Source organism: Molothrus ater, chromosome 9, assembly GCF_012460135.2.
Source record: "Molothrus ater isolate BHLD 08-10-18 breed brown headed cowbird chromosome 9, BPBGC_Mater_1.1, whole genome shotgun sequence".
NCBI classification, from domain to species: domain Eukaryota; kingdom Metazoa; phylum Chordata; class Aves; order Passeriformes; family Icteridae; genus Molothrus; species Molothrus ater.
In genome coordinates this window covers 21,719,823-21,739,592 of record NC_050486.2, presented here as the reverse complement: position 1 = coordinate 21,739,592, position 19,770 = coordinate 21,719,823, and the positions used below count along the sequence as shown (strand labels likewise).

Sequence of the window (19,770 nt, the reverse complement as noted above, 5' to 3'; positions counted from 1 at the left end):
CCTGTAAGAATACGTGAATCACGCGTTAATGACAGCCTCGAGTGTCCAAGTGTATGTGCGTGTATGTTTGCTTTATGGCCTTCAGGTGAGACGTGCTCTATAAATGCAGATGGTCACTCTTAATGTTGTATTCCTTGGTGGGTCTGGAGGGTTTTTGCTTCAAGTACGGGGGACTTTCCACTTGTGTGTTCCTGTAAGTGGTGCTGTAACAGTTGAAAGCTACAATTTCAAGAGTAATGAATTGAATTGGAAGAGTACTGACTTGAATTTTTTTTAAAGGTTTCTGTTTGCCCCTCTAAAAAAAGCAACAGCTAACATTTAGATTAGTTTATGAGAAGCCTTTGTGCTTCGATTGGGTTTTTTTTTGTTGTTTTATTTTTTTAATAGAGATCAGAGTTCTAGCATATTTTATTGTCTGCAAAATTAACAGACTTATAGTTCCATGGACTTAATTAGGCAGTGGAATTTGCAACCTAAGATAAGAATTTTATGAGAAACTCTGACGTGCCCTGTGGACTAGTCATAAACCTTTCCATTTAGTCATCATCCTTGGAAATTATTGTTGCATGCCAATAAAAATGTCATTTTCTGATTCTTGCAGTGTTCAGCTGTAGACATGGCTGAGTAATTCCATTGTCCGTTTTGGTTTGTGTAAAACTTTCATGCAGAAAGTAGCTTAAACTGAGGGTGAAGTGTGTTCCCTGTACCTGGTGGCAAGTGTGTGCTCTCCTGTGTTTTTTGCTTTGATTTGTTTTGTGGCTTTTCATTAGGATGAACAGCTGGCAGCTGGGACCAAGCACAAATTAGGGCCTACAGAGCAAGCTTTGCTTCAGGTCTTCATATTTTTTGACTGTGGAAGGACTGAGTTAGTTCACGAGAGCTGCTCTGGTGGCACAGGCCTCCTGTAACTTAGTTATACCCTCTGATTCCAGATATTTGCTTTTACCATTGTAATCCTTTATGCAAATGGTTTCACAGACTCATGAAAGAAGTGCAAGGTTGAAGGAGGGGTCTGTTGCTTTGGTGTCTGCTGCAGAAAAGAATGAAGCTTGTGGTTCACTTGCATCATAGGTTCCCTTTCTGTATTTTTCCTGTAGCAGACAGCCACGAATTTGCACAATGGCAGAGCTCTTTGCTGTGTCCTTGCAGTGTGGCATCTTGCAAACTGGCACAAAAATAAGAGCTCTGATAGGTAAGATCAAAAAAAGGTCAGTCCTCATAATTTTTTCTTAGAGCTCTTTTTCTGCTTATTAGTTCCCTGACATATTCATTTGGAGCTGTGTGTTCTTCAGTAAGTCCATCTAATAATCAGCAACTGTATCACACTGGCTCCATCTGTTGTCTGTTGCCAAGTCTTCTTTCTGACTTAGATTGTAAGCTTCTTTTCATATGATCCTGTCACTTTTTGTTAAGTTGAACACATTGCTGTGTGGCTAAACCACTTTCTGGTGTGATTGTCCTCTTGGTTGCACTGGAGAAATGTAACAGCTTTTGCAGCCAGCAGTGGAGCTGCTTGAAATAACTTTGCTTTTGATGGCTGACCTTGTACACTCCAGGTCCATGGCTCTCATAGTATGAGTTATGTGTTTTCCATTGTACAGGAGCTTCACACTGGTTTGTAAATACCAGCAGACATCAGTGTCTGCAGCACCTTAAGAACAATGGGTTTGAGAAGCCCTGTTCTCACTTCAGAAAGTCATGAATTAGTGAAGGCCATGTTACTATTCCGTTTGTGCAGCTGCTGCTGCAGTAAACAGGGTACTCGGTGTTTCACGGTGAGGTGCAGCCAGTAACACAGCCTTGTGCTTAGTAAGGGTAGCCTACAGAATGTCTTCAGTATTTGTAGAGATGATACTTTAACCTGGAAAATACAAATATTGGCTGCCTTGTGTGGGGTGCATAAATATCAGATTGTGTCCAAGAGATGTCAGTCAGGTATGAAATTCAGCCTGTTCACTTTGTCTTCATCCCTCTTTCAGGCATTAGTGTTCTCTTGCCTTTGCTGTTCTGGATTGTCTCACTGGCTGCATTGAAACAACAAAAGTTGTTTCCAGTCTCATGTGAAGCCCTCAGTGCTAAGAGAGCTGTCACCTCATTGCAAACCCAGCAGAAAGGCTGGGGGGGTAATTCCTAGATTGAGATGTTACAATACCTGTTGGTATTAGAAGGCTTTGATTCCCTTTCTTTTTATTAAGAGCTCAGCAAATGTCAGCCTGCTGACACCTGGAAGGCATGAGCAGCTTCTCAGTGTCTCTGCTGGGCTCTGTTTTGTTAAGCAAACATAATGTATTAAAATTATCCATTTGAAGCAGCAGCTGTGTCTTGTACACGATCTACTTGAGTGCTTATTTAACTCCAGTGATGCTCTGTACCCAGGCTGGAGCCTGTCTGCACTGTGTGTGCAGTGAAACCTGTGACTGAAACCAGGCTAGGACAGGAATGGATTGTTGCGAGCTCCTTAGTAGAGCTTCAGTTTTGTATTGTAATTGGACCCTAGAAAATGCTGGTAATTATTCTGTGGGCATAAGGATCAAGTAGTTTTCTGTTTGTTTGAGTTTTTAATATTCTCCTTCAGTTATATTTGCCTTCTAAATATGTGCTAGAAATTATGCCCATGCCTGCTGAAAATATTTTTAAACCTACAACCTTGGCCCTGAATCCTGAGCTCTGCAGTAATAGCTGGTCTCTCTCTTACTCATTTCAAACTTGGCTACAGTCACAAAATAAATGAACTGTTTGTTTCAGCTTAGCCTCTCGTGGAGGTTTGTTTGCATTATAAAACCATGATGCAGTTCAGCAGACTTCCAGTTTCTGGAGTGGTGCAGTAGGGCTAATGCAGGTCTCTTCTGAGGAATGTCAGTTCTAGTTTGCAGGAAGCTTATGCTTTGACAGTACCGGCTAGAGCTGGGAATAATCCTGTACAGGGGAGATGAAATGAAAGCAGAATGTCGTGTAAGTGAAAACAGAAAGTATTGGGATTTTCATGTTCAAATGCACTGTTGTAACTAAGACTATAAATTGAAGCTAAAGACTTGTTCCATAAAGTAGTCAAAAAGACTTCAGGTTCAGGATGATCTGGGCCAAACATAACCCAAGCTCTGGTATTTGTAGCTACCTCATCTGTAAATATTTGGTATTGTCTTCCTCTCAAGGACAAGAAGCTAAGTTATGGACAAACCAAGGAACTTTCCTCTGTTAGGGGAGCAGGTGACAGCAGCTGAGAACAAAATTATTGAGTGCCTGGTTCTTTTTACCTGTTCAGTTTAAATTCTTGGTTTTCATTTTTAAGCATTTTTTCCTTGTTTTTATTTTTTTTTTTCCTCCAGGCTAAGGATCTCAGTCAATTCAGTCTTTGGAAAAGTTCATTCTTTATGTTTCTTTGAAGCCCTTCTGAAATTTGCACAGTACTACAGTGAAGTCTGCTTCCCCGTTGAGTTATTATTTTGTGGAGTGACACTTGCCAGCATCATTCCTTTAATTCCTTTATGTTTTTGTAGTGCTGGCTGTTGAAGCTTCATCAGACTACAAGTTTAAATAGTTAACTCTTGGCAAATGACTTTTTATCAAAGCTTTGGCATCTTGTTCTTCAGAAAACCTTTTCAAATTAATAACATGCTTCTGCCAGATTTATTGCTTTCCAGGCTGAATGCCTAGCGACGGTCTCTGTGTCTAAAAATGGTTGTTGTTATTAGGGCCATCTTTTAGGAAATTGTGAGTTTGATATTTGAGTGCAAATATGCACATATTTATAAAGATACTGGGGACAGAAAACCTCTTAGTAATGAGTTGAAATGTTTTTTGGGAGGATCTTGTTTTATACTCTGAGGTATAAAAGGGATACTGCTGAAGTTGAGGAGCCTTACCCATTTTTATATCTATGAAGTATAAAATGTTAATTACTGGCTAATTATGCCACCTGTTAGTTTGACACTGATGTTTAGGGTGTAACTTGATGTGCTCTTGTGGGGTTTCCATCTTTAAATAATTGCAGGCTCTCGCACTGGTTTTGAAAGGTAAATCTCTAATTAACCCAATTAATGCTGATAATAATTGTATTTATAGTAATTTCTATGATTAAACAATCAATGCATTCATTCAGCAAAGAAACTGATTTTAATATAATATTAATATGGATTTTTTTTCCTTCAAGGTGTGTTTTGATAAGCAAAGAAATTAAAATGTAGTAGGGCATGAAATGTTTTGAAATTGTGCTTTTTAGAAATGTGAGAAATGGCTGAATAGGGCAGATATGCATTTTGAGAGGTGAATTTCAGAATTACTTTGTTCTTGGCATTTTTCCTGAATAAGGGTGTCAGAAAAATTGTTCTGGAAGGAGAACATTTATTAGGAAATGTGTTTTCTAGTGTGTAGTGTCTTTTAACTGTCTGTTGAGCACAGCTTAAGAGATTTTAAGCTGAACCTTAATATGAAAAAAACCACCCAACAACCTTTTAGATGGTTACAGGATTTACAGGATAGTCTTGGATTCTGTTCAGTGCCCTTTAATTAACCATACAAGGTAGTAAATTAAAGTACCTCAGACTGACTTGACAGTCAATTAAACCTTGGTTGATTTCATTGACAATGTGATCATTAGTGTAATTGGCCAAAATGACAGGAGGCCCACTTGGAATTGTGCCCACTTGAAATTTTCCTCTAATTCTGTGTACGCAATCCTGGGCAAGATAATGGAGCTGTATCCTAATATTTTCCAAGGATTTTGTGTAGCTGTCTGGAAAGGTAAACTCTAGCAGGCAAAAATGAAGGAATGGGTTACTTGGGAATCCAGATGGCAAAACCTTTTGGGGTTTTCTTTTGTGTGAAGTACAGTGAATTGCTTCTCTCATTGTGGAATTTGTACAGAGTTTTGCAAAGTTCACCATGTGATTTCAATCAAAAGGATGTGTATATGTGTGAGGGAGATTTTTTTCCTTTATTAAATGAATGTAAAAACTGTGTTGAGGCCATCTTCTGTTAATGGTATCTGGATACTTAAGAGATTTAGGCTTTTCCTCTTGTTTAATACTTATCTAACTTGGTCTGTCTTCCTCTAGTTAAAACAACAGCAGTCTTTCCTATGTTTTTTTCATTTTTTAGATCTTACTTTGCCTGAGAACTTCTAATCTTTAGTTGGGTTGCAGTGTAGATGTGTTTTCTCGCTGGATTTATTCTGGGGTTCTGCACTTTGTGTGGAGTGGTGATCCTGTGGTACCCTGTGGTACTGGGTTGTCAGGTTGTGCATTTCTGGGGGCAAATACTTGCCTCCTTCCATGGAAAGTGTCTGGTGCATGTGGGTGCTACTCTGATGGAAATAAGTTGTAAAAAATTGTTCCTTGAATTACAGTAGGTTTTCTGGTCAGTCTTCAAAGATAGCATCTTCTGATCCAAAAAATTAATTGTTAATACCATGGTTTCCTCTGTCTGTTCTCCTTCCATAAGACAGTTCTTTCTTTATCTCTGTGAAAAGTAACCAAAATATAGCTTGTCCTTTTCAGATCAAAAGGAATTATTTAAGTGGGCCTTGGAAGCTCCCAGGCATCTTGTCTGTAGCTGAGGAGATTCTCTGGGCTATTTTTCTCAGGCTTTATCTTCCTGTGGTGCTTCTGTGCCTTTTCCAGTCTCTCAAGGCTCCTGAGTCAAGAATACGAGATCACAAACTGGATCCTGATCTGCTGTGTGCCAGTTGGCCACTGTAATCTGAAAAGGGCAGTAAGGTTAGGCATGTGGGAGTCTGCATACAAAATTCTGTAGGGAATCCATGGTGTGGGATTTGATAGAGATTAAATGTTCATATTTGTGCCTTGGTAAGAGTGCCTTATACCCACTGACATCCATTTAGAGAGGTGTTAAGATGTTTGAAATAAACACTCTTCTTTTTTGGAGCGGACAACCTCAAATTAATTCCAGACAGTTCAGCAGAGCTTATTTCTGTAAGCAGGGGAGGACTGTGTGTTTGCCTGATGTGTTGGCACAGCCCATCTCTAAAAGATACACTGCATGCAAAACATGGGTATAGCAGCACTGCTCTGTTTTCAGAGGACAGCTGCTGCGCCTCTGTTTCTGAGATGCTTTTCAAATGCACTCTGTTGTTCAGGTTCTGTACATCTTTGCAAATAGAAGTGTAATTGCCTGCTCTGTGGTTATTTTGCCCACCTTTTAAAAATTATTTTATTGTTTCCTTCTCTTCCTCTGGTTTTTCATTCACCCTTGGGAGGAAAAAAAAGTATCCTCTTTGTGACTGCTCACTTTGTTCAGGCTTTGTAGGTGTCACCAAATTGCTGTAAATGAACAGTGAAGTTTGGAGTAGATGAATAACATCCTAAGTCTAAGATTTAAAGAAAAAAAATTAAAATACCTGTATTTTATAATTAAAATTTTAAAATCCCAGTATTAAAATACCTGTCAAGTTTGCCAGTCCAAGCTGAAATTGATGGGCTGCAGAGTCATCCTGATTACTTCATCATCCTCTTAAAAAGAGAAAAAATTATTAGTCCCCCTCCTTTTCCCCCCCTTTTCTCCTACTTGGCAAATGTAGCTTGTTTCCTGTGTTTTCAGTTGAACTGAAATTAATATAGCTTTAAAAAATATCTTTGTGAGGAAAATTTGTCTGGCAGATTGTTATAAGAATACTTTGAAGCAGGATTGTTGGTTTTTTTATTAATTTGGGGGCTAGGTGTTCAGTGGGTATAACTTTGTGTTCCTACCAGGTAAGGAATTGATCTTGGAACTCATAGCTCATAAATGGAAGCTTTAAAAACAAGTTTTTGATGCTTCAAGTGAATAACTTTCCTTATGCCGATTGAAAATATTTAAAAATTTTTTATACTTGGAGATCCCTTGTTCACTCCTGAAAGTGAAATAGTTTCTTGCTGTAGCAGTAGATTGGTCACCAGCTACAACTGAAGTAGAATAAAATGTTAGATTTTATGGGTTTCTTCGGCTCCTTTGCTTGCTGTAGCAACCAGAATTTAAGTTAAAAAAAGAAAGGGTTGGGGAAAGGGAATGAAAGTTGTTTGTTACCAGTTAAGTTTTGAGTTCCAAGCCTATTTGTCTCAGAATAGCCAGAGCATAGGGTATTTCCATGAATCTAAAGGGAAAGTTCATTAGCTTGCTGTCTTTACTCTTGATATTGTGTGATGGTTTATTTATTTGTTTTTTATGCCCCTGCTTGGATATCTTCATTCTGTTCTTACTCTCTTAAATGGGTGTAAGCTTTGTTGAAGTCCTATCAAACTTATTGGATACCTCCACAATAACAGTAATCTCGATTTTTTTTTTTTTTTTTTGTATTGTAGAATCCAACAAGAGTAGAGAAGACAGCACATTACCTAAGATGTGAGAAGTCCTCCCATAGTGAAATAAAATCTTGTTTTCAAAATGGACCGAAGTAAGCGGAATTCAATAGCAGGATTTCCACCACGCTTGGAGCGCGCTGAAGACTTTGATAGCAGCACTGGAGAAGGGACTGCATCCCAGCTAGGAAGAGTTTGTACCTCTTCATACAGAGCCCTGATAAGTGCCTTTTCCAGACTTACTCGTCTTGATGATTTCACATGTGAGAAAATTGGCTCTGGTTTCTTCTCTGAGGTGTTCAAGGTGTGTGTTTAGTTTTTTTTCCTCTCACTGTTGGTTGCTTCATGTTTGATGATGAGAATGTACAAGACTGTCAGGCAAAGTACTTTCCACTGAAGTCAAATGATAGTCCTTGTATTTGCTTCACTCAAAATGGGTGAGTGATGAAGAACTTTCAGGCTCCAAATATTTCTTCAATCACTCTTACATCTGGTTTTTTGTCACTTATAATTTATTTGAGGAATTGCAGAGCTTTTTGTGAGAAAGAGAAAAAGCTAATAATAATTGCTTTATTTTTTGACCTCAGCCATGTATTTTTGCATTCATGTAGTGTTAAACACTGATGGCTGTTGATTCTCCCATATGTAAGTGTAAATGTCTTTAATTTAGCTGATTTCTTGTATTTGTGGGATAGTACACATTCCTTTGGTAGTCTTTGCCTCACAACACATAGATGCATGTGTTAAGGAGTTCCATACATGGTTGCTGAATTTGGAACCACAGATTTTATTGCACTGAAATTACAATACAATTAACTGCTCTTCTCTGTTTCCTTTGCTTTTTATGCCACACTTCTAGCTCCAATAATCAGAGATTGGTTTGAAGTAAATAATATTAATGAGAAAATCTGATGTTGTCAGTGGCTTGTTGCTATGAATGTGGGACATGGAAAAGACCTTTTTAAAGCAATTTGACAAATGCAGTTTTATAGTGCTAGTAGTGTTTCTGCTGCTCTGACTGTTCTGGTAAGTTTATTGTAGAGGAACAGGACACGGAGTTGTCTTTCAGGCATTGAAAAAATAGTCTATTTCCTTGTTCTAGTTCCTGACTTTGCATGGAGTTACCCTCCACACAGTTTTCTGGCATTTCACTGAAATGGAAACAATCTTACAGTATATTATGTCCATTCCATGACAATTAATCTATTTTTCTTTATTGAAGTTAAACCAAAAAACTTTTTATCCAGTTTTGTTGCTGTAAATAGATACCTGCATTAGAAAATGGAAATTATTTTGATATTGCTTTAATACCCAAAGGTATTGAGATCTCCAGGTATGTATTTCCTCTTGTGTAAAGGCAAGTCACTCCATGGAAGTTTTTCTGTTTAGCTAGATATATGAAATTTTAGTTTTCACTAATACCAGTTTTTAATTCTTTTAAATGGCTAGACATGAAGAACTTTATTCAGGATGTGTAGGAGACTTGGTGTAGGACATTTCTTTATAAAGCCAGCTTTTGTAACAGTTGAAAACAAGGGTTTGTTTGGTGTTTTTGGTTGGTTGGTTTTTGTCTTATTTCCCTGTTTGGAAAACTTTCTATAATGCATTTTTGCAACTGGTTTTGTGTGGAGACATTTTCTAGTGTTAAATGCTTTAAAGTTCTGTATGTTACTGGAATTCATCATTACAGTTTCTGTGGTGAAGCTGCTGTGCCATATATAAAGGTACCAATAGGCTTGGGTCATATCTAAATAACTACGAAATAACAGACCTCAATTACTTGTGAGAATTTCAGAATTTGGGTGGAGGGAAAAAGGTAGCTAAAAGTAAAGATGAATTTCCAGTATTCATAGTAATTGATTATTTTGAGAATTTGTTGATTGAGAGAAATTCCTGATAACCAGTTTATTTTTATGTACATAAGCAAGTCCTCTAATTCTTTAAAAACCTTCCCCTGCTATTCTCCTTTGCTGTGAGCTAAAGTAGACATCCCAAGGAGTTGGGTCGAGTTGGTGGCATTATTGTGTGTGGGAGCTGTGGTGGTAGTCTGAGTATCTGGTGTCTGTTTTCACAGAAACAACCACAGTCCCCCTGCAGGCAGAGACTGAGTGATAAACTCTTTTCTTTTGCATCAGTTTCAACCAGAGCTCTGCAGTTCTGGCATGAAGGGATGAGGATGCTTTACAACTTTATCACAGATGCAGTTCCAAACTCATTTAAGCAGGTTTCTGTTTTGCTGCTTTATCAGCCTGACCACCTCTGTCATTAATCTTGCTGTGCTGATGATCAGATTTCATGTGAGAACCTTGATGTGCCTCGTGGCTTGACACAGTTAAATTTCAGTCTGATCTTCAGGCTCACAGATAAATGATTGAAGTTGAGAAAAATCCAGGGTAGTTCTAAACTTACTGTGTAAGTCATTTTACAAGAGCAATGAAGCCTTCCCTTTAAATGATCAAAGGTGTCTCAAAACCCACCACATCTCCAGAGCTTTTTCAATCATGTGTTTGCCTATTGTTTGTATCATACATTGGGCTCACTCAAGCGATTTAGCAAAGAATGCTTGGACTATTTTAAGGGTTTGAGATTTTTGTTTTGCTATGTAGCTGACAATTTTTTTTCAGTGATATCTTCCTCTCTATCCTTTTCTGTGGAAACTTCTTTTAAAATATAGTCTATTGTGGTGGTTAGAAGTTGCCTTCTCTTAACTTGCAAATAAGAGTATGTTACAGCACAGATATGTGTGTTAATGGTGATATATGCTATGAATGATCTTTTAACATTTCTAGTGCACCTTTATTCACAAACATATTAAAATCTGTGGTTTATTCAGAGTATTAAACTAGTGTTTTGATTTTGTTAGCCATGACTATAACACTTTGAATTCATGTTTAACTGAATACCAGGTGTTATGGAAACTAGTTTAGAAAAACTGAACTTTGCCAAAATATCAGCAATCTAGTTTGAAGCAGCTGACTGACTAGTGCCTGTTCTTAGTTTCAATGGCAAATGCAGCACCCTGAGGTTTGCTTTTAAGATCAAGCTGGGCAGAGACTGTTTGTATAAATAAACAGCCATGATCCCAAACCCTCAAACTGTTGGGAAAACCAGCTGATGAAGCTGTAAGGAATTGTGGGGGAATCCAAGCATTATACTGAATTGAAGTATTGTATTAGGAGGTAGTTACTATTAATTATAAAATGTGTGTTTGGAACAGCAGTCAGACTAAAATCCAGGATGATCTTCTATTCACATGTACCTTCAGGTTCAGTACTAAGTATCCAAGTTGCTGTGAATTTCCTTCAGATGTTTTTTGTCTCTGCATTCTGTAGCTGAACTTTTGTGAGAGACTGGAAATACTTGTGACATTTCAGTGTTTAAAATTGACTTTTTGCAGTTTATTATTTGTGTACACATAAAACAGGAGTCATTGATCCAATATAGATTTGTACAAGGTCAGGTATAAATACAAAGAGAAGGCATCATACTTTTGGATGTCTTAACAAGATGGGTGGTGGGTGCAAAAAGATCAGTATCCTCAAGGTGTTTGTGCTGTATGTGCTTATACTGTGAGGCCTCCTGTTTGAATACCCTGGAGTGATGGTCCCAAATTCATTAATTAGTTGTTAGTCTTTATTTGTGTGGTCAAATTAATGTTCTCTGACTTTCGAAAGCGCTGACTGATCAGGAAAGGTGTGCCTGTCCAAATACGTACCTTGTACCTGAGGCTGGGATCCTGTTTCTAGTATTTATTTAATGTCTTCAGGGTGTTTAGAGATAAGCAGCATCCAACTGTCTAATGTGAAAGGGGAAACGAGGCTGGAGTTGTGCTCACAGGTACTGAGAAGAACACATATATAATTCTTTTTCTCAAGTACTTGTAATGCACTTAGGATAAAACTGGTAATTCTGTCACCTCTAAACATACAAATAATAAATGATACTAGATAGTGTATCATTTATGATATTGTGTGTCATGGGCATATTGTCATAGTGGTGGGCTTGATCTCTGGAACGTCTTGTTCTAGGCTGTGGGAGGTTTAAGCGATATTACTGATCTGGCTTTCCCAAAGTGACTCAATGGAAAGTTTTTTTTTTGTACTTTATGACTTCGTTACCATTCAGATTAACATTTCTCTCTGTGTTTGTCTGTGATTTTGCAGGCCTTGAGGAGTCAAGTGCAGAAATGTTTAATGTCACTTTCTTCTGTTGCCTCTGACCTAGGTTTGACAGGGCTTAACTAGAATAACAGTGCAGAGTAGGAACAGAACAGTGGAGTAAGTGAGGGATTAAGTCATGAGATTTCAGACCCAAAAGTTGTGAGAGGTCTCCTGACAAAAAAAAAAAAAAATCTCTCTTGGTGGGCATGAATATCTGTATCATGTTATACTTTGCCTATAATGTCTTATAGTTGAACTCTGTGTCTAAAAATAAAGGCATTATGAACTTCTCAAACAGTTAAGGCTTGGAAGAGTTACTGGATCATCTGCATACACTGCCACATCACCTGAGGTCTTTGAATTTTATCAGTAACTGGAACTTTGTCTGGAGCATATATTGACACCACATACAGCACAGGTATACCTCCCTTGCTGGTTTTTAAATTCAGTTCTGAATTGGAGGTCTCAAAGACAATACCATGCCCTGGTCTTCTCAACAATAGCATGTAAAAACCATCCTCCAGCTTTGTGTCACACTCTTATAATGCACATCACTTGTTGCTATCATGGCACATTAGTACCTTATGTTTGATGGGTGTGGACTTCCTGTTCTGTAGCCTTCAGTCCTTGTTTGCAATGAAGGTTTGCATTTGGGTATGTTGATTTTTGCTCAGATAGATTTAAGATATGAAGTGGCCTTCACTAGTTAGTGAAATAACACGAACAGGGTAATGGTCCAAATGTAAAAGTTTCAGATTTTTCCTAAGTGGCAGCTGGAAGTGGCAGCTTCCATCAGGAGGAAGGCAATGCAGAACACTGAGGTACAGGAGACCTCGTTTGGTTCTTGAGGAGACTCCCCTGTCTTACCCTGCTTTGTCATGTCCAAGTTATCTTCAGCTGGCCCTGGCCAGTCTGTAACACATTGTAGTCAGTTTTGGCATGGAGTCTGATGCCTTACAGAAGTCTATGTATATTGCTATTGCAAAACATGTATATATTTTGCTTAATCAATCTTATTACCTAAATTGAAAATTAATGTAAATCTAGGCAGGGATGTTATGAGAATTACTACAGTATCCTTAGCTAAGCCAGGCATAAGTATTTCTGCTCCCGGCAGCTACTTTTGGCTTGTCCTTTAAACTTCCATCATAAAAGATTCTACAGCCTCCTTTGGTGTATCCAGGCTATAATTTATTATTTTTAAATGATCCTTTTATAGATGGAACCTCCCAGTTTGAGTTGTTTCTACAGCTGGTCCTTCCTATTTGCTTATTGACTCTACTAGCAACTCATTACTGACAGAGGTTTCCATTTTCCTGTGGCATTTAGTCAGAAGAGTAACATGTCTGTGAGTGTGTGGAAGGAGGGAAGCAGATATTTGAGTAGTTATAAAAATGAGCATGCAAGGAAGGGAATGCCAATTCATATTAAAAGGAGAATATTACTACAAACAGGACATGGAAAAAGTACAGGAAAAAAGGAAAGGGGACATGCTGCTTGGTTTTCAGCCCACGCTCAGCACAATCCCACTGCACAAGGTGTTGGAAAGTGTCAGAGTTTGCAGACAACATTTTCCTGGACTGGAATCTTTATTAACTTGTATTTTATCAGATAAACAGGCACTGCAATATTTGAACTGTCAAAAGTGTTTTAAATCTAAATGTGAGTCTGTGCATTATTGCTGGACTTTGCAGGATGGCCCTTCAGCTGCTTGAGCTGGAAGGGGAGAAGCTCCTGGAAAAGAGATGGTACAAATTTATTGAGGAATTGAGATAGCATCAGGAAGAGTTGCTTTCCATCATCGATAAATGTTTTCCTCATACCGTCTCTATCTACAGTGATTGTCGCTTTGTCTTAAGGAACAAAGTAGCAACACTGTCAATTTAGAAATTTGAAACACAACAAAACCATCTTTCTGCATAACCTGTAGATTTTCTGGTATTCAGGCTAAAAGTTCTCAGAGAGCAACATTGATAATGTAAAATGTCATTGGAAATCTCAAAATCTTTCTCATGCTTTTTCTTTGTCCTTATGGCTTCAGTTTCAAAGTTCTCTCAAAGTTTGTCATGTGTTGTTTTGAACATTTGGTGAAAGGTTTGTACTGGGAAAGGATCTTTTTTGCCTCTGGAATTAGCAGCCTGATCAGAGGCCTAAGTGTAAGTGTCTGAACACTTAAGTGTTTTTCAAAAACTTTGTAAAACATTAGAGGTGAGATCACACAGTATCCATGATATTTGTGATACTATTTGATAGGCTTAAAAGATACTTCATTTTAATTATTCTATTAAGTACTAACTTTCAAGTTTTAGACTTTAAATACTTTTTCAGCATTGGATATTTGACTTCAGAAAAGTTGGAGAACACAAATTGTTAACTTGGTGTTAACACATGAGGACAAAAAAACAGTAAAACTTGGTTTAATAACTAGAGAAGTGATTCAGTGTGTGACTTTAGTCTTAATGTGTTTGCTGTATAAAAGTTGTCATTACAGTGCATAAACAGACTTACAATAAGGAAATAGTTATTTGAAGGTGTTCTTCAGTGTAATGACAAAGGCATAATAAAGCCCAATGGCTAAAAGCTGTAATAAGAATTGTACTTATTTAAAAAAAGCATCTATGGGATGTGCCTTACTAACCAAAAATTTTCTCTTTCCTGTTGCTTTATTAGTGATATTTGTGGCCATCTTTATTATTTTTTTAGAATGTTCTTGATTAAGTTCAGTAAAGTGTATAATACCACCAAATTTGGAAAGTCATGGTCTAGACAATAGGAATTTTTTTCAACTGATGTGTGGTTTTTTTCCTTCTTGAAACTTTTGTAGCCATATCAAGTGAAATGAGATACTTCAAGGTCTACTTATGACAAATAGTGGCAGAAGCCATCTTTTTAGGGTGGAAAAGGAATAGGGAATGAGTAAGTGGATTATCCTACATTTTGGTTTTGCAGATACAGTATTTGATCTTTTAGGCATGGGGAATATGCTCTGTAACTGAAAAGTGACCCCCATTTGACCAAGGCCTGTCTTCCCTCACTCAGGTGTAGAGCCATAGTTCTTGTCCCTGCCCTTCCTGTGTGATACAATGCCAGTCAGAAAAACAGACAGCAACTCTTCTTGTCCATCTATACCTTTTGGCCTAATTTTTTTATAGGATTGAATTTTAAGCTGAAAATCTTTTCCTTTTGGCTAGTGAAGGAAACTCACCTTGCTCAAGGTGACAGAAGTAAGGTATTGGAGGCTAAAGGTCTCTCCTGTGAAGTTATGGTGCTGAAACAAGCTACTAATTGTTTGGGAATACAGTCACTGTATTATGTAATCTGGCCAAGGAGGGTGGAATAACCCTGAAACTTCACTTCAGACTCTGGGGTTTTATTAGAGAGGTGATTCTGATCTGTTTCTTTCTATTCTGGTTCTTGTCAGGAGTAGGAAGCAGCACCATTGTGGAACTGAGGCATAAATGCAGAACTCTTTGTGAGTTTGATTTTTCTCACACTGATGTGAGAAAACCAAACTCACATCAGTTTGATCAATCAATCAAACTTTGGAGCTCTTCTTCCAACTGCTAAGATGAGTTGTATGGTAACCACTTAACCAGACAGTTGTCTTCCTCTTGCTAATGTTTTTTTTGCTATTGAGGTGCCAAGCTGCTGTCATCCTAGTCCTTGTCACTTAATTAGCAAATGCTTTTACAGGGCATAGGCTACAGGAGGAAGTAGTAATAAATAGGCTGTGCTCCAACAGATCATTAATATAGAAATTAAAAACCTCATCTGTGTTCTTAGTCTTTATGGATTGCACCATCGGGGTAAAATACTCACTTCCTCCCCACTTAGCAATTCTGAATTTTAATGACATTTGCATATATCTAAGTGTAGAGCACTCTTACATTTAGCAGAATTAAAAATGCTTTGAAATACAAGGTAGAATGGAGGGTTAACTCATATTTGCTATCAGAAACAAGTTCTGGTTTTTATTAATTTATTTTCTGGGTAGAAGTCTTAAGATATGCATGTTATAATCATCTCAAAACATCAGCTGATGAAACACTGGGATTGAAGGAGAACCTGCCTGCAGATTTAATGAAAGCCTTGTCTTTAGTAGTGTTGTTGAAATATTTTAAGAAAATTTCCAAAGCTATACTTCCATAATGCTTCTTCCTACAGTCCTGCTTGGCATCACTACAGTCAAGTCTAGAACTCTAATGAGTAACACAAATTAAAACAGGGTGAAACAGTTCTTACACTATGTTTCACTTTCTCTGATTGTGTCAGACAGCTTTTCTGTTGAAGAAAGAAATATTTACAAAATGATAGAACTACCCTGAAATGAACAATTTGTTTGAAGACTAAAAAGGCAGAATAAAAATCACTGAAACAAACTTGATGGTAAAGAATTTTCTGTCAGAAAAAAAAAAAGGAACATAGTTTAATTTAAAATTGTCTATTTGAAATGGATTTTTTACCTGCTTGAAAACCTGGCCTCTCCTCAGCCTTGCTGAAGAGCTGATACATGGAATGTCCAAGGTAAGTCTTTGTTGTCCTCACAAATAGAAAGAGTGCTCACAAATTCTGTCAACAGTAAGAAAGACACTGATACTGTAACAAGTACCCTGCAATAGGAGATAACCCCCATTTGGATTTGTGTTTAGTACAGTGACTGCTGTAGTTCAGAGTCCTTTGGGCCTTTGATTTCCTCCTGTCGGACAAGTGCCAATCTGGGTATCATTGTGCAGTTTTCCCAGGGCAAAACAGGTGGCAAGATTCCCTTGGCACTGAAATGTTTGTGTGCTTTTTTGTCTTGTTTTCCATAATAATTTCTCAAGCACAGTTAAATGAGATCTGTTTAGTTTTCTCTTCTGGATGGAGATGTGCTGGGTTGGCAGCTCTGGGATTTTCTGTGTTTTGCCAGCTGGCAAACATGCACATTTGTGTAAGCTCATTCATAGCTGATACTGAGAGACAGGTGCTGATTTACTGTTCTTCAAATAACTGTGCTGGCATGTGTCCAGTGTTAACATGACTGCGCCTAGAGAACAAGAGTGCATCACTTAAAAGCTTTGTGAGACACCTCTGAGGCACCTCTCTGGACTCTTATTTACTGGGACTGGCACCAGGGGACAGTTAAATATATTTCAGTGGTGGATTTCATTACCTGTGCCTGGGGAGTGTCTGTGATGTTAATGCATACAAATGCATATGTGTTAGTGCCTAATATGAAGTGTAAAAATGAGAACTGCAAATTACTATTGGTGGGACTAACAAAATAGAGATGCTTACAGTCAGATCCATAGGCAATGCTTCTCCTTAGCTCCTTAGCAGCCACTGGAAGTGAACTATTGGAACTTCTTCCCAATAGATGCTGAGGCCCTATCGAAACTATAGGAACAGCTTCTCCCATCCAGTCCATGTGCTTCCTGTGTCTGGGAGTTGCCACAGCTGCTGTCCCTCACTGAGACTGGCACTGCCTGGGGTGCTCTGGGGTGGCTGCAGGGCCCTTTGCACTGGCAGCAGCTCTGCAAGGTGGGGGCCCTCTGTTTGATGGTCTGGTGGCATTAGGGGTTGAGGAGAGGACAGAGCTCTGAAACATCGGCTGGAGTGATCGATACCGAGACAGCATTGCTTTGTTAACTAATCCGGAGCTGACAGTGTGTCTCACACTGACTCACTGCTGCTGCTTTGTAACATTCACATCAGCTGCCTGCAGTTAAGTCCTGCAAATCCAATTCCTGTGCTTCCTAGCCTTTACAGGCCATGAGGAGACATAAGAAACTGCATGGCATATTTAATTAGCTGCTTGTGTAAGAACCTAACTCTCAAGAAGAGCGGTTTCATGAAGGCTTAAATAACAAGAAATGACTTAGAATTTTTGGTTTTGGCTGTAACCTGAAAATTATTGACTGTATCAATTTATAAAAGCTGAAGTATCTTCAAGTAAGCAAAATGTGGCTTCTTCCTGCTTCCTGCTCTCTTTTTATTTGTGGTTGTGATCAGGTTCTAAGTGCTGTGATTATAATAGCAATAGTATATCAGTGGGCTCTGTTCTGAAAGGTGAGACAGACTTCCTTACTTTTGCATGGTAATGTTTATTTGAAAGATTTATAAAGGAGATCTAAGGAAACTATTTCTGTCCCAAACAGAACTTTCAAGGCTCCCATAGAGTTTTGAAAAGAAATTCCACAAATGTGTTTGAATACCAATGATGAGATTATTGGTGTGTGGGGGGGACAACTGTGTGCTCACTGCCAAACTGTTCATACACTGTAAAAGTTAGGAGATACAATTTCTGTGTCAGGAAAACTCAGTCCAAAGTATTGATTTCTTCAAAATCATCTGCAGATTATGTAAGTATCATTATCATTTATACAGGATAAACCCATAGTAACATGGGAAATATTTAACCGTAAGTATTAAAAATTAAATGGGAAAATAGGAACAGAGATATGATATCTGATTATGTATTATCCTTGGATGTTACAGCAGTCATTTGCAGATGTCAGTCTTCCAGTTTTCTGGCAGGTAGATAATATCACCTCAATTTTATAGACCAGTGAGGTAACAAAAGAAAGGGAGTAGCATGCTCAGGGCTGCTCAGTGAGCTGAGGATAGCTAACATTGAAAATTGAGAATAAGCTCTCAGTTATGAACTTTAAACTCATTATTTCTTTTTCTTTCCTGACTATAATATTACTCAGGTATAAAGTACATGGCTGAGCTGTTTACTGAGGCTGTGGTAAAGCAGTGCTCATCCAGTGTCCATGTTCCATGTCCTGGATTGCAGAGGAAAGTTTATATGGTTACATTCTGCTGAACTGGCTACAAAATCAGTCAACTTCTCCACCCTGGGCTGTGCCTGTTTATTTCTCATCTCAAACTGTGGAACAATAGTCCTCTGATGAATTTGTGCTTTCTCTCAAAATAAGACTGTAGTCTCTTTTTGCCTTTATGGCTTGATTGAGATCAAGTTAATGGCAGAGGCAGAGATACGTGCACAGATTCCTATCAATAAATGGTTTGTTTAAAGTAAAAGGGTGCTCTATTATGGGCCCTGGTTCTAGATTACAGTGGGCAATGAAGAAAAACAAAATACAAAAGAAAAATTTAGGGTTTTTTGGCACACAAGTGATTTACGAAGTATCAATGGTACTGCTGTATTACTGATTAGAAATTCACTTTAGTTTGGAAAAAAAAAGGATAACTTGACTGTAGATGTGGAATATTCTCTAGTAATTGAATATATTTCTTTGCTGAATTGGTGGTGCTAGAAGTTACTAAAGTTATCAAATTAGGACCTTTGTTTGACTAATACTGAGCTTTTGTACTAAAGGGAAAATGGTAAAGTCTCCAACTTTTTCTATGTATTTCTCTCAACTCTTTTTAGCATTAGAAATTAGTAGAATCACAATTACTGCCAGACTTTTGAAAGCTTTTGGGGTTTATTTTGTGCCTAGTTTCTCTAGATCTTCTGAACCTGTGCTAAAGCTCTTGTAACACATGCTGACTGGTTTTGCTTGGCAAAGTTTTGTTACATTTGGCATGTCTCTCTTCTTGCTGCAAGAAGTTGTAGTATAGTGACATTCTGTATTACTGCTCTGAAAACAGCCACAACCCATCTGACTTATCTGGCATCAACACTGCAGCTTACTATTATCTGAACTGGGGTATTTCTTTCAGCTTCTATTTGTCATTGCAAATTTTCCTAGTGATATGAAATTTTTGATTTGATACAGGCATCACTGCTATGAGAATGTGTATCTGACAGGGGTACATTTTAATGTTAAGGAAAACATTTCAGATTACAGTCTTAGAAGCACTATGATCTGAGCTGAAGAGCAGGTTTATCTTTGCTGAAGGGAGCTTTTTCAATCAACCATAGAGTTAAGGCATTCTTCTTACACATTCGTCCTCGAGGCGTGAATATGCATCCCTGTAAGTGTGATGACTTGGTGGCTTGACTGTGAGACTTGGATAAAATACAGCTGACCCTATGTTTTTAAAAATATTTCTTCTGCTGTCACAGCAAGGAAGTAGTCTGTGTTTGAGAGAAGTTTTGCATCAGAGCCAAATTGCTGGTCTGCTTTCCTGTGAAAGACTTTTTTCCTGTCATTTGCTAGGCACTCTTATGATGAAGCCTTTTCTCTCTAACAGTGATTACTGCTTCATCTCACGTGCCTCACAAGCTTTATTGTTAACCCAGTCAATCAAAATTAAACTGTGTAAAATATTTAGTGCAAATGGCCTAGAATGGTAGCTAAGGGAATGTCTTCATCTCTTGTCATCAAAGAGAAAATATTTGTAAATCAAATGAAGACAGAGAAGCA

The 19,770-nt window shown here is 38.0% G+C and overlaps 1 protein-coding gene across 1 annotated transcript in view; it reads left to right on the top strand.

The window, feature by feature from the left end:
• TESK2 (testis associated actin remodelling kinase 2) overlaps positions 1 to 19,770 on the top strand; it is a 76,242-nt gene that overhangs the window by 416 nt on the left and 56,056 nt on the right. The window contains exon 2 of the mRNA XM_036387752.2: positions 7,296 to 7,596. Coding sequence (XP_036243645.1) covers positions 7,378 to 7,596 — 219 coding nt within the window. The 5' untranslated portion in view covers positions 7,296 to 7,377. The remainder of the gene's footprint in view (positions 1 to 7,295; positions 7,597 to 19,770) is intronic.